This window comes from Diorhabda carinulata, chromosome 7, assembly GCF_026250575.1.
Source record: "Diorhabda carinulata isolate Delta chromosome 7, icDioCari1.1, whole genome shotgun sequence".
Lineage (NCBI taxonomy): Eukaryota > Metazoa > Arthropoda > Insecta > Coleoptera > Chrysomelidae > Diorhabda > Diorhabda carinulata.
The window spans coordinates 1,235,822-1,252,301 of NC_079466.1; the positions used below are offsets into that span (position 1 = coordinate 1,235,822).

The 16,480-nt window shown below is 31.2% G+C and overlaps 1 protein-coding gene across 4 annotated transcripts in view; it reads left to right on the forward strand.

The window, feature by feature from the left end:
- The first annotated feature begins 562 nt into the window (after positions 1-562).
- LOC130896224 (uncharacterized) overlaps positions 563-16,480 on the forward strand; it is a 52,967-nt gene continuing 37,049 nt past the window's right edge. The window contains exons 1-2 of one of the 4 annotated variants that reach the window (XM_057804165.1): positions 563-728; positions 4,935-5,346. In XM_057804165.1, the coding sequence (XP_057660148.1) occupies positions 5,262-5,346 (85 nt within the window). In that variant the 5' untranslated portion in view covers positions 563-728; positions 4,935-5,261. Of the gene's footprint in view, positions 1,114-4,934; positions 5,347-16,480 lie in introns of all 4 variants that reach the window. The other 3 variants (XM_057804166.1, XM_057804168.1, XM_057804169.1) reach the window with 3 other exon arrangements.

A 16,480-nucleotide genomic window follows, 5' to 3' on the forward strand; every position in this document is an offset into this window, starting at 1 on the left:
AAAAATGTGAATAAGGCAGCAGCGACTATTATAAACATACAAAAAATAGTAAGTAACCTCCACCTGAAGTAATGAAGTGATTCTAGCTGGAATATGAGTTACAAAGAGGAGAAATGAGGGAAAGAGAAGATGAAGTTAACACGAAACACCCCTGCTACCCGAAAATCCTGCGGGGGAGTTTGGAAGCAGATTTCTTCAGCCTCTTTGTAAAAAAAAGTTAGGGGTTAAGCTTCCCGTTCTTCATACTTCATGTTTTCTTTATAACGTTATTGTGGTTATCAAATTTATTTTCATTTCAATTCAAAAATAAATAGAATGAAAAAAAAAATATTGGTAATATTCATTCTTCGATTTATTATGACTTAAAATAGGGTGATTCTACTTACATGTACCGAAAGAATGAGTTAATATATATTGAATATTATTATGATTTCGCCCTATTGATACTACCCCGGATACTTTCATTTTTCTTCACCCGGCGTGTCAAAAGTGGGCAGTGTATGTCGAATCACCGTCTAGTACCAAGCACGTGTTTACCCGCATCCATATATCCAGTTGGCGGGTTCGAGAGGAGGAAATCGGTGGCCGCGTCAGAGTGTGCCACGATGAGATAAAACAATTAAGCATCTAGTGTAGTTGCGTTTTTGTTTCGGTGTATCAACCCTGGAGGACGCGATCGCTCTTCGGAATGTGTTTCGGGATAGCGAGGATATCTCTAGGACATGAAGGTGATTTATCAATGGGGATTTTTTGGTTGTGTTCAGGGATTGTTGTAGATTGAGCGGTTTTTGTTCTTAGATCGCAGAACGTTTTCGAGGGGATTAGTGTGTTTTTTTTGTTTTATTTTCAAGTCGTTATAAGAAAAAGTGCTGTTAAAATTGCGTGTTTCATTTTTTTTTAGTTTTTCGTTATAATCCCCCATAATTTTTATGGATACCACTATTCTAATGAATTTTTATGAACATAACAGACGGTTTTGTGGAAATTCCATATAATATTTGACACAAATTCCACGTGAACTTTTAAAGATTCTCAATTATTACTCAATTCATAAAAACATGTTAACAAAGCTGTCATGTACGGGTTTTACCTTGAAATTGGAGATAATACCGCGTATGTACCTTCGTTTTAGCATTCGAAAAGTTCTTTCAAAAGTCTCATTGAATCTTTTGTCCCTATCGTAAGTCATTTGAGGTTAATGTTCTCTAAGATTTGTAATAAATGCAGTTTTCGTGATAAATGACGGAAAGAACGTAGCCCTGCAATATTTTTTGTAATATCTGTGTATAATAATCGAATTATTGAAATATTAACAATTAGTATGACACCTTCAATAACTTACGACACTGACAACGAGAACTCTTAGAATGCCAATTATATTAGTTTCTTTACTTTTTGCATTTTTCCTTTGTTTATAAGTGAATCCGCTTTATCAGGAAAGAATGTTGATTTGGATTTTGAGGTAGTCAAACAAGTTTTATCATTTGCTAACTTCAAATACTTACTCAAGATATGAATATTTTTGTTAGTGACATTTCATTTCAGCTCACTGAAGCCATAATAATTAATAGAGATGAGCAAGACTTTCACATTTGACACATCTAGAGATATATAAGTTTAGGATTATATATTTAAATACCTTTCATTTCTACTAAATTCAGTTGATTTAATTGCTTCTATTCCGACTATGAGAAAAATTTTTAGGCGATTTTTATTGTCAGAAGCAATACGAAATAGTTAGGGGAGGTTTTACCGAAACCAGATTCTTAAACCGGGAAATTCGTCTACTTTCTGGACCTCTTTCTCCTAATATTTTGCCTTGGAACAATATATACCTGAATTCGTTTCGAAATATGTGGTCGAAATACATATAAGATTCTTGTTGACAAAAATGTTGTCAGTTTTCCAATCAATTTCAGTATTCTTGTGTCGTTTTTGAATCCAAATCATCGATAACATTCAATACAATCCGGTTGTTTCTAAAAAGTTTAGTTGATCACTTATAAACGTAAAAGTGAAGTTCTCTAACTTAGTTATCATGTAGACAAATATTTACTTCATAGTATATTCAACAAGTAGATGTAAATATTCACGTAGATTAGTGAAAATTAATTAAAATCACGCGATTATTATTCGATAATTGAATTTGGATACGATTAATTCAATGAGTACTAGTAGTTGCGTTTATACTATAATTATAATTATTCAATTCAATTATACATAATCATCAATACATTTTCTTACAATTTATGAACCGAATTTGATCTATTCTACTGATGAATCAAAGGAAATAATGTTGAAAATTATTAGACATAATTAGAAACAATTATTGAAATTATATAAGGAGTTATAATTATTCTATTGTTTTTGTTCATAAATTATCTACTTCTCAATTAGATATACAAAAGATTCACACAATAGACTAACTTATATAATGATAACTTGTGTGGTAAGAGCCGGCGCTTGCTATTAATTCACAAACCTCTTACATTTAATTAATAATCAGAACTATTTCACACTCCAGAGGAAATTAATGACAACTTTACACGGAGTTCCAGTAAACCAAAATTTGATCATTGAAATAGAATTCAATTGGTTTCTTGCTTTTAATTGAATCCTTATATCTTCGGAACTGATTCTACTATGTTACAGTTAATAATAGGTTATCTAAAAATTGTTTTCAGATATTCACAGTAGATGGTGTTGAAGGTGTTATCTCAAAAGCCACTAGTCTCACAGGTGGCATTTGAGATTACACTTTTATTAAGAGAGTTTTGCTAATACTTGTTCCTATTATAAGTTATAAGCGTTCAAAAATAGTCGGAATTTACGAAGAAATACGCTTTAGAATGATTTTTCAGATATAGTATTTTGAAATATGCAGGGAAAGTGTTTACGGCGGTACCTAATTGGTTTGAACGTGTTCGTGGTGGTGGTGCTGCACTAGACATTAACATTAAGCAGTTTAAAATCATTTAAAAAGGCGGGATAATACAAAACAACTCGATATTTGAGCGTCGCATGACGAAATTAAGAACAAGTGAAATATGAGAAGGTTAAATGTTAGTAACTGTTGTTGAAATGACACAAATGAAATTCGCTACTATAGTGTCAACCGCTGAAAATGCGAAAAATGCGCTCGGACCTGTTAAATAGATCCATATATCCACTACCAATACTTGACTTAGATAGATTGGGAGGTTTTAAATCAGCAATCGTATAGTTTGGATATTACACTATCTGACTAGTTCGGTATTTGGACAACTCTGTAAAGTAAAAAATTAGATAACATAGAAGATAACGAGAATCATTTTCGGCACATAGGTACTTGAATAACTCATATTTAAGTAGAGGAAAGTTTCACTAAAAATTAAGTAAACATCGCGTCTGTTCTTGCAAAACCACTGTGTTATCTATTTAACCTCCCATTAAAATCTGGTAAATTTCCAGTGATATGGATAACTGGACGAAATGGTCCCATTATAAAAATTTTTAAAATTCTGCTATATGAAGTTGTTTTCTACCACGCGAAACAATCAATGACCCGAACAACATGGTTTTTCTCCTGGTAGAACTACGGTCTTCAATTTAATCGCTTGGATCATGGCATTTTTTTCACGAAGCTATCCAACGTTGGTTCAACCGATTCAGTCACCACCTTACGGTTACTTACCATGGTCTTAACCCCATTGATATCAACGCAACTTCTGGAGTGCCCCAGGGCTCAGTTTTGGGGCCGTTATTATTTTTAATATTCACAAACTCGAGATTAAATTATAATTTTCTCATTTATGCAGACGATTTGATATCACACACTGGTGATTGTCACTCCAATCTGATCTAGATATAATTTGTGAGTAGTACAATAAATATGCAGTTTCTCACTTTCTCTAAACATTTCAAAATGTAATACCTCATCTTTCACTAGAAAAATTAACCACATTCATTTTGATTAACGCATTTCTATTAATGTGCTTGAAAGGTCTATAACATTCAAAGATCTTGTTGTTACAGTTGAAAGTAAACTTTGTTGAGCATATTACCTTTGGTGGAGCCTTTAGAAACCTTGATTAAGTACTCAAAAAGTCTTCAGCATAAAAATCCAGCATTTGCCCTCTCTTGATATTCCGACACAAAATTGTGATGAATAAAATCGACTGTCCAGAATTGTTAGGTCTTCTAAAAATACATATTCTATTATACGACTTTACTTTGTTTTATTTTCTATAGAGGCCAAAATATCGAATGTAGTACGTTTTCAATTTGATTTTATAACGCAGTATATTCCCAAAAACTGGATTAGTCGAATCCTCTGACACAATTGATTAGTTTCTTGGGCACATTTTCAGCTTCTTTTATACATTCTCCTTTCTTTCTTTCCACTTTCTGTTCGACTTTTTCATTACTAAATTCTTTGCTCAATCCCTCCTCACATGAAGTTTTGAATTTAAGCATCTAATTATCTTTGCTTTAATCTCGGTTATGTTATATTGCCTACTTTGTATCAGTATTTCTTATTTTGTCAATTCCAATCGAATAACATTTTCCACATTTTTTCAATGGTATCTCTTAATATCATCTTTTGCTAGTTTTTTCTCTATAAAAATCCATTTTTCCCATGGTTCATAGCTTTTATCATTCTCATGTTATATTCCCTACTTCTTAGTCTTTCTTGTTATGCCTATTCCAATCGTTTATACAATTTTTGTGGGTACATTTTTCTAACAGTATCTTTTTTTGTCCTCTGTTGATAATACCGACTATAAATTTGTTATATCATATGGAGCCTCTACACAACTATCTTTACAAGACATTTTAACAACTAATTATGTTTAATAATAAAATTAGAGTTGTATAAATATAACAAAAGTTTCACCCTTGTAATCAAACCACCTTCATTCTTATTAATAACCTCTTGAATGAATACATTACAGTTGAAAGTGAGTCAATAACGATGAAACAGCATTTAATTTTCCATAATGTGCTCGAACCCTCAGAACATCGTTTCCCTCTATAATAAACGGTATTGTAAACGATGTGTGGCCCAATAAAGGCGAAATCCAGTCCATATTCTCGGCGAACAACTATTTACACACACCTACAAAATGGAACTCTGAACTGTGACGGAGCTCGTAATTCGGCCAATTTCCGATAATAATACGTTTTACTTGTGCTGTAGTGCAAATGATCAGAAACTTTTGTGATTTAACATGTTGACAGACGTGTAATAATAATATGGACAGTGAATTAAATTTGTAACTATGAGTGATCGTAAATTGACTTTACGTTTGTTCAAGCAGTTTTATGTGTTGATATTGATGTTAGGATTTGCACCAATTATGTCAGGTATGTGCTTCTTTTTCTCTTTAATAGTATGACATATCTTAGACTAGGAAAAAGAGAGAATAGGTAACCTTCAGATCTAGCTTTTCACCATTTGGAACAAACCGAATACCGCGCAGTGGCGTATCACGGCGTTACAAATAGAAATAAAAATATTACTAGTCAATTATGTTTTTGATTTTGTAGAAAATGTTTCCATTATAAGTAGGATCTGCAAATTAAGGTCATTATAGTTGAGTTACATTGAGTATTTAATTAATAATTTTATTGGGAGTAAAAAAGTGGCAAGTCATTTTATGCTGTGCATCTTGTTGTTGGGATTCAATTTTAGTTACATTTACCGCAGAACTTGCTCAGACACTTCACATATTCTGATGTAATAATGATTTTTCTGCTATTAATGGATGTAAAAATTTTTCACAATTACCTCTTGAACTATCAAGAGAGAGTTCACACTTGATTTCATACTTTTTGGCAGGGATCTTGAAACAAACTCTGATTTCTTACATCACCCCTTATGAGTCGTCTTTTATATGCCCCTATGAATTGAAGAGTAGTGGGGTTATTATTCCACCCACCTTTTGATTTGAAAGAAAATATCTATGTCTTAATTTGTATAAATTTTTTTTTTTTGGACATTTATCATACAAACATAAACTACTTTTAAGACTAGTTATTCAACAAACAATCCCAGTTCTGTTCTATAAAGGTAAAATTAGTGCCGTACTGTGAAATTTCAAAATGGATAAATTTGCCATAGTATCGTTAATAACATCAGTTATTGTTTCAATATATTTTTCAAATGCAGTCTAAAGATCTACTATCTAAATGTCATAAATTTGATTTAAACATTCAATAAAACGGACAGTTTCCTTACACTGCTTGCACTATTTTAATTTTAAAACTCTTTCATATTATTCGAGTGAATCTGCGACTTGTAATTCATTTTCTGTAACTAATTGTGTGCATCACACAATTTATTTCCAAGATGCAAACCTTTTCTGCAATTCATGTAAAGCCTCCAAATACTCCCATAGAATTTCGTAGCAATTTCAACATATGAGAGGGGTGAAAAAAATTTTTATTTCTATTGTCAGGACCATTAAATAATGTGTTTATATGAAGAAACTGAAATTCCTCACAGTTTTATTAGCTGCTTGCCCATCACAAGTGCACATGTATCCTTCATCCTAAGACAAAAACATCTTTAGGTAATTCGATTAAATCATCATTGATTTCCACTCCAAAATTGACATGCCCAAAAAACTCTTTACCATCTCATTCAAGATGTTTACGAATGAACATTTCGTTTACTACTAGGGCAAGCAAAATATCTGGAAACTTGAAAAAGTAACTGATTATTGATTAAAATAGACATGCAATTTCCAAGGCAAATATTCAAAGAGGTTCACAGAAGAATAAGAATTGAAGGCCACGGAAATGTCGATAATGGTAAATTGATCATAGGGATACTTTTTCGTTCAAATTATGTAATTAAGTAAGTGAAATATTGTATTTTTTAAAATATTCATGGCTCATTGGACTACAAATAAACTATTAAATTTTCCAATAACTATTCGCAATGACTATATGCTTTGAAGCGTGTTAGCGAATGGCGTCAAAAGTTATTAAATATGTATCGATATTAAGGTTGATGAATTTCCGCGACACGTGCATTGAATTTAAATTCCTGCTCTGTTTCATACCATTGAGCTACAAGAAAACTTTTCAGTGAACTTGTATTTAATTGACAAAAAAGGAAAACGTACAGTTAACTTTATAATTCAGCAATAGCGTATGCGATATTTGATGATATATTAATTTGATGGAAATTAATATTAAATTTAAACGCAAGTTGTTAAGGTATTTTTTATCGTGGAAAAAAGATTGTGTGTTGAAGCACTGATGATCAAATTTCTCGAGTAATGTTGAGATATTTATCGAAAAAATTTAGTATCTTATTCGTGTTATATTTATAGTGAAATTTGTGCCATTGAGGTAGAAAATTATTTATAGGGATATTTTTGTTTTCGTGCATTTGCCGTACACTATTTGCCAAATTTATAATTTCATAATTTTCATCGAATCTGTGCGTTTTAACGAAGTTTCGGTAGTAACCAAAACATTATATCTGAAAATCCAATCCTGATTAACGAACAAATACGTAAATGAAGAGGAAATATAGGGTTTATATTGCACAACGTTGTTGCAGAAATTGCAGAGTGGATTAGGTGAAAGCTACTATATTGTATGAGGTAAATGAAATTCTCATTGAAACGTCTAATGGAAATACAATTTTATAAACTGATACATAGCAATAATTCTTTTATTATCCATATTTTCTAAACAAATTAGATAGGTACAAAACTATAACGTTCAGAAAATTATTGACTTATCGGAAACAATATTTATATTATAGATGGGACGTTTTCCAATCAATTTGATAGAAATTATTATCTCACAATCTTACTGTTATTATGGTAATCAAAATAAAGTTTCAATCATTAGTTGACACTTTCTAATTTCTTTTCTCTAGACAGAAATTGAAACAGTTTTGTTCTGTAATTGAGAATCTCACTCAATAATAGCACCGTACATAGGGCAGCAACAAGCCGGTCAAATAATAAACAAATGCTTTGATGGTTCTAAACTCTTATCGATCAACTATTTACTATTTATAAGTATTTTATCGTATCCCCTCCTCAATATCTAATAATTCACTGATTGTACTAGGGTGTTGACCAGAAACTGGATATTGTTTTATATGCTGCTTAGTAGATATCAAGAAATTATATGGTACTGCGAAATCCATAGCGATTGCATTATATCGAATTTGAACCATGTCAAAGAAACTTAAGCTTAAGTTATATAGAAAAGCATCAGATTATTCTAAATTTAAAAAAGAAGCATGTGTATGTTTTTTATTATTATATTATTATACTTTTATTATTACTAACTAACTAACTAACCTGAATTAATTAACTAAACTAAGATATAATCATTAGTATACTTATGTTGCTGATGGGGTTAAACTATACTATGTTATCGTCTGCTTTCAACATTTCACTTACTCAAACGGTTTGATCTCTTAAGTGTTCTCTATATTGATGTGTTTTCTAGTTGCAGGATTACTCCGAAATTCACATGTTGATAAGGCATTATTTGGCTAATAGCTTGTTCAATAGTTTCCATCTCTATGAAAATCACTATTACCAATATACCAGAGACTATCCTTTATTTTGGAACGTTACCATTGGTGCAACCCCATATTTTTTTTACCATAAATCTTTACTGGCTTTGATATTTGCTTGTATAGCGAAAACTACAAAAACGTTTCATTACAAAACGTAAGAATTTGCTTCCAATGCGTTTCATTTCCTATTTCCAAAGGCTTAGGTACTATATGTTTATAGTTATCCTAAAAATTATATCGGGTATAAGGACTATATTGAACATTCTAATTGGCTGTACGATGCTTGACGAAGAAATTCCAAGGCGTGTTCTAACGATCGAAAATTATACTATATTAATGGAAATTTATCTGTTTAGATAATAAGTATAATCAAAATTCGAACTACGTTGAAGAACGCGCGCCTCTGTTTTTCAAACTTTCACGTTGTTGTGCTTTTCAGAACAAGACAAGCAGTCAAGGAGTGTAACCGTAACACCCTAGGGAAAACTAATTTAATGACAAAACTTTCAGCCAATTGTGACGTTTCCTTCCTCTTCGTTGTTGTCTATTCTATGCTATTCTTTCTGTGCTTCTGTTGAAATGTTTTTTTCAGCTCCTTAAGTTTCTCATCTGTCAACGACGAAAACTAATGATGCTAATTTCGAACAAATTAATTTATAATGGTATTTTTTTTCAGCGGGAGATTTATCCCTTATCTTTTATTCTGGATTGTCTGGATTGCGGAGCGTTTGAATGGGATTTTCATTAGTTTTTCCACTGCCTAATTATAAATCTCGCCACGTCTAAGGGTAAATTGCACTAAGATTTCTCCAAGCAGAATGGTATATGTACAGTACGTTCTATATAAACTCGTTCAATCACTCGGGTAGCGAAGATGAGACGCTTCACGTTACTCAATATTCTCCAATGAATAACAAACAAAAATCACACGATTAAAACAAATATAAAATAAAAGTTAACATCTTTTCATCATTAGACCTTTTTAGAAAAATGAGATTTTAGCTGAAATCACAGACAAGTAGAAGACGCTTCTCAATCACTATTTTTGTGGCTTCTTGATTCCTCTCCCTTTCACTGCAATTTTAAACCTTACGTTGTGGTGTGCTTCATAGTTATTTTTTATGTTTGAAGTGGATATGCTATTGCTCTGTCAAATATATAATCTATTATAAATTATAGACCCTTTGCAAGACTACTCCTGTAAGATTCTACCATTTTTTTAGAAACAGAGCATCAACCTTCGGTTGATATTCGTGTTTGAAAATCCGTAGACAAATTTTCAAAAACAGCTTTTAGTTATTCTCATCTCAAACCACAGTTTTTGAAAATCTACCTACTTCTAATATGGTATAATTCAGTCATTTATAGAGGCGACAACGTGAAGTGTTTATAATAGTGATTGTGGCTCTAGAACCTCACCAAAATGTTATTTTTGATACATGATCTGTGAATCACTTTGTTAGGGGTGAAGTCTTAATCGTTAGAGATTGCATTTCAATGTATGCTGATGGTACTGTTTTCATGTACTGTCTTTATAGGATAAGATGTCTCCACGGCAAAAATATAAATCTAATAATTGTCGTTATAAAAATATATAACGTACAATATGTTTCTCTCGTAGTTTATAAGACACCTTTACTCGATGGCGTGTTTGTTAATACAGAAAATGTATCTGACTAAATTCGTTTTAAATTTATTCCAATACCATAGCTAATATTATCGATGAATTTACTGAAAATGAAGTATTTTTTTGTAGCTCCCAAATACAAATAAAACGGAAAAACATAAAACGTTTCATATTGATATTTTGGTAAAAACACAGAAAGTATTCCCCTAGGCGATCGAAAGAAATTCGCAGGTTTTCAGAAGGTTTTCCAAAGTGAACCCCCGAGCTAACTTTTTCTGTTTGGTTGATTTATTACTATCATTAGATGTTCGCATTCCATTAGAATGTGGCAAGAATAAAGTTTTTCCAGAATATCGCGAATATCCAATTGATTAGACGTTTAGAATACTAGAATTTTACTTTTAGACTTTTACAATTGAAAAAGTTGGTATTAATGCTTCGGCTGCCTCTAGGCTTCATACTAGAAACAAAAATATGGATAATTGATAGCAATAAATATTCAGGGAATATACAGGGCAACTCGTGAATGAACATTTATAAATTAAAATGGATTAAGAGTAGCTTTTAGTTCAAATATAATTCAATTTTGCACTTTAGTACATATCGATAGTCATTCTCAAAATACTTAGGTACATAATCTCTTCACTCCTCTAGAGTCAGTTTGAATCCCTTGACAATCTCATTAAAAGAAATGTGACTGGGGATAGGAGAGTAGCTTAGAAAACCGTTTACCGTAATATAAAAAAAATGAAAATAAAAATGTGTCAAGCAAGGTGGACGAATGAATCAAACATCATTTGACCTCAAAAATATATGTACATGTGCCAAAGAGGACCACCTGAGAAATGAGATTATCTTATCTATCTCTAAACATGATGTTTACCAGATTTAGCACCATTGTAGGTATCTGGGAAGATACTAAAGAATTGCACTCCCTTTCCTAAATTCAAATATACTACTTAGAAAAGTATTCATTCAATATGTTTATTTTATTCGTTTTAATGGAATATTTCACTGTATTTTTTAATCGCCCACCCCGTATTAGTAAGATGAAAGTAAAGTATCCATATTTTTGACAATAGGCAATCATCTACTTATACTTTGCTAAGTTCTCTTCCCAAAAAAAATAATACCACTAGAAAAATTTCATTTAATATAGTCTTTTGTGTGTACTAGGGGTCTGGAACGATTTTTGAACGAATCACTTCGAAGATTTTAGTACACATCTTGATATTTCAATACTTACGAGGGTCTTACGATAGCGCACAAAAAAAGGATGACAGCTATCTTTTTTTCAGTACAGTTCGATAAACCTTCTTTTACCTATCTGAAAAATACTCTGCTCTTTTTTCATTTTCCTATGAAAATCCGATTCGTCTGAAAATTGTTGGCTTACGAGAATATATTTGATCTTGAGGTAGTGGCGCTAATGGACAGTGAGGATAATTGCATATCCGACAGCCCTCATAATCTAGAATATAATGAACTAATATATACTTCTTAGTGACTGTTGGGAACGCACCTCGTATATATGTATATTTCTTTCATGTTATTAATCTGTTCGCCGCATATACTGAATTTTGTTACCGTGGCAACAAGCTGTATTGTGGTTTTTATTTTTAGACCTTTTTTTGCTTGTCTAGTCGTTTAACGCTGGGCCGTAAGATAAACAGAAAAAGAAATGTAACACTTGCTTTTTGGCTTAGGTAGCGTGTGTGTGATTATTGGCGCGCTACTATCGTATAATATATTTATATATTTTGTATTTTGGTTTATGTCAATTAGCAAGAGTGGATAAATGTTTTAGTTTCAATGTACAATTTAGTTAAATAGTAAATACAGTCCACTACTTATTGGTTTATGGTTTAATGATGTAGTAAAGGTGAATAAGAAGAAAGTTTAGTGTTTTATTTGCCATTACAAATGAACTAAAAAATAACGTAATCAGGAATCTTCTGTACAGTGACATTCATTTTAATTCTGAGTCCAGCTCTGTTAACTCGATATTTTTATCCCAACAAATATTTATTTGAATATATATACACGTGTCTTTGATGATTGTATATAAAGACCTTTTAAAAAATGTATTTTCTCTCGATAATAGAAACCTGTTATAATTTTTCATAAAAAACACATTTTCACGACCTGAGGTAGATAACTGAGTTTTATGAAAATTTATAGATACTGCTTTCAATGAAGATATTTTTCAGAATATTTCTAGAACAATACAGAGATCTCCTAATTTCTTAGACTTTAGTACACCAGAGGTAAACAACCACCTGTCTAATCAGTTACCCCCTGTACTGTCTAGAACATGTACTTTTGGAGTTTTAGCTCAGACTACAGAGAGCTATGGCAATACCAATAATCAACTTTATATTAGTCCCATACTAGCCAAATTATCAGCTAATAATTTATAATCTTATGTTACCTAATTAGAATTTACTCCCAACATAACTATTGTAGAATTTAAACCGTTAACAAATGTTGAACTTTTGTGAGAAGACTTGAAATTGAAGACACATGCTACAGTTGTCTTTTAATGAATATAATTCACTTTTTCTAATTGTGCCCTAAAAAACTATTTAAAAAAACGTCTGTGGGTGTTCTTTCTCTTTTCAATTGAAAACACAAGTCGAAAGGAATTCTGTTAATTTATATACATTTAGTACTGAGTTCAGATGTAATATATATATAAATTATTTTTTTCCATTGTCTCGGGTTACAAGAATGATTGTTGTATCAGTAGTAAACTATTGAACCTATTTGATTTAATTAATAAAAAAACATGAAGATAGGGAATATTGACTTTAAGTTATGTTCTTAAAATGTTTGGCTGTCTTTTAGTTTAGACGAAAATATATTTTTTCAATGAAATTTCCAGGGCTTTTAATTGTGTTGATCATAATATTTCAATCAATAAATTGCAATACTACGGTTCTGGGGGACCACCTTTCGCATGGTTTAAGTCATACCTTACCAACAGAAATCAGCTTGTAAGGGTTGAAACAACGGTGTCTTCTTGCAAGCTAATAGAATGTGGAGTGCCCCAAGGCTCAGTACTAGGCCCCTATTTTGTTTCTGTTTATAAACGACATCATATATCTAGACACGAGTGGTAAAATATGTCTATTTGCAACCCTGATCTTACGGCACTTCATAGGACTATATGTGGTGACCTAATCACCTTTAAATTATGGTGGAATTCTAATCTTCTGTGTCTCAACTTTTCTAAAACTAAAGTCTCATCATATAAAAATGCATAACTGCCTTTTTTGTTAATTGTTGACAATTCCTTGAAATGGAAGTTATATATTGTCGTCTTATTTGGAAAATTAAGTTTCTTCTGTTTTGCGTTGAGATCAGTTTCCAAAGAACTAAACTTATCCATCGATTTAACAGTTTTTTATGCCCTTATAGAGTCGCATTTCCGATATGCCCTTCCCTTCTGGGGTGGTGCGACTCAATTTGAGGGAATCTTCGAATTACAAAAGAGAGCGACTTCTTCAAAAGATTAAAAATTCTGTCTCTTCCTTCATTATTCATATTTGAATCCGTTTTCTTAATTCGTAAGCACGCTTCTCCAATTTCAGAAATATCGTTGCACTGCTATCCAGAGCACGACCTTCACCTACGTACTCCTTGTTCAGAATTAGTTCAGTGCTCAATATTTTACTATACAAAAAATGCACAATCACTTATCAATTGGAATCAAATCGATGTCATATTTTCACGCATTCAATTCTTTCTCGCGCATATTCTTTGAAATATTTATAAAAATGATAAATTTATAAAATGAGGTATGTACGCCTAAGGTCTATGATCAAACAAAATTGTCTGCAAGATTTTTTTTAATCTATAATTGATATTGGAAGAACTATACTACTATTCACGCTAAGCGACAATATGTACAACAATTCTTCACTTACGTTTGATTTGATTATAAAATCTTCTATCAATGATTACAAGTAATTTCAGGATGATACTGTTTTCATTGTAGTAAATCCAACCACATATTTGCTAATTCATCGAATCTATTCCAATACAATGAAAATTACGTTAATATTAGATCCCTACGAATATTCTCTTGAATTTTTTTCTATCCTAAACAAACATTGAAATCTAAAAGTGTCGATGGCCGTGCCGGCCAAAGATTACATAGTTCCATCCAAATTTTAATATGCTGCAAATGGTGGCTGAATACTTTCATAGTGTTGTTTTATGAAAATTGAACATGTTTGTTTTGGAATAGAGATGTTGGAAAACAGCAGCGTAAAATAGAAAGCAAAACAAAGACTTTTATTTCAAGGGTAAACGAGAATCACTTAAGCTAATTTAGCTCAAATTTTATTTTCTAATGAACTCTGTTTTACGAAGAAAATGATATATGTCATATATATTTATGTTTCTAAATGTTCTTGATTTTAGGTCTCGTCTGTTTCAAAATTAGTCTTATTTTAAATTTTGAAAAGATAGATAAAAATTGACGTTTCGACTTTTTTTTAAGCCTTTTTCAAATATATATGAGCCAATTCCGTAAATCTTTTTTCAACCATTTAGTTGCTGGAAATTTTTATATTTTTTTATAAGTCTTATGTGATAACTTGCATTATTATTATTATTATACACATTGAGAAAGAAGATCTATCATGTTCGAGCCATTCTTTGAAGACATCAGCATTCGTTTCTTCATGATAGTCACCAGTGCGAGTAGATTCATAAGTCAATAAACCGTTGATTATTAGTAAAAAAAAAAAATAAAACGATGGTTTCAGTCACTTATGAATATTATTAAGCTGTAAAAAATTATTATACTCCATAGTTTAGAAGAGTTGTTTGCATAGAGAGGTAGTAATATTGGATATCAAATTAGTTGGTTTCACAAGAGACATTATGGAATGTATTAACTTCACAGCATCAAATCCTTTACCGATTCCATCACACCTGAATTATTATATTAGTAATTCATAAATTTTTCACAATTATAAATGTGAATTGAATCTGAAATAAAAAATTCCCATTACGAATAATTTAGCATTATTATATAATTGGATGACTTTGTACTTTTTCTAATCTAATTTTCACGATAGAATCTTTTCTATGATATCGATTTCTATGAAAAATGTCGCGTGCTTGAGTAATTCAACCAATCTATTTTTTTGTCGTTTCCATTTTTACGACCTCATCAAAGTGAGAAATAATCCAATCGTATAGCATCCGGCGTGACACGAAAAAAATCAGCCATTAAAATGAGAAAATATAGCTAATCACGAAATTTCTATGGTAAATGTGCCACTGAGTCATTGTTATTGCTACATTTAATACGAAAATAACTTCTAGAAAACAATAACTATTCTTAAATCAGTTACAAAACATGTATTTTCATTGAAAATAGATTGGACGAACTTATTTGTCACATAATCATACTTTTTATTTGGTAAAATATTATTTTTGCATTGGTACTAAAGCATATATATTTATGTTTATCTGACTGTTGTTATAAGCTGGATACATCGAATATTTTATGAGATTTGTGTTTATTTGAATGTATCATTACTACAGACATTTTAATGGATTTTATTTACAAATTTCACATATTTTTTGTTGAGAAAATATTGATAAGTAAGGACACATCTTAATCTTCTCAATTAATTAAAATTGAAAATATCTGACATTTGTTTCTTGCTGTAGTACAATTCAATCTCATTTTGAGTTTTCTACTCGCTAAAAACTGCCCTTGATATTCATCATAACATCTATTCAGAAATTTATATGAACCTGCAAGTTTTCCAAAAAGTTAGTCCTAACATCGCTGATCGAAAAAAGCCAAGACTTTCACATCGAACGAGCTGAATAAACACCATATTATTCATTTAATCTAAGTTACTCGAATTTCATGAAAATTTTAGAAAGAAAATATCTTTCACTGCGGCCACTTGTATTTCACTTCAATCTCTTATTACCAGAACAGTCAATGCACCATACGAAAAGTTAATACATGTTGACTACTATAGGCAAAGAGTCTTGAGTTACTTGAACTGAATGTTCCTGAACTTTGCATGCATCATTCATTCCGTGAACTTTTGGCAACTTTTTGTATGAGCAGTGGTAAAAGATGGTAAAAATCAACTGTAGTTGCCAAAGCATAAATAAAAGCTACAACGGGAAAGAAGATTAACAAGAATAGCTATACCATAAAAAGTATAACAACCGTAGAAAGTACTACTTATAATATGAAGAAAATACCCCTGTACCTTTTCCTAAAATCTTAAATTTGTGCGTGACAATTTGATTATAGTGGTTCAATATTTACTGAA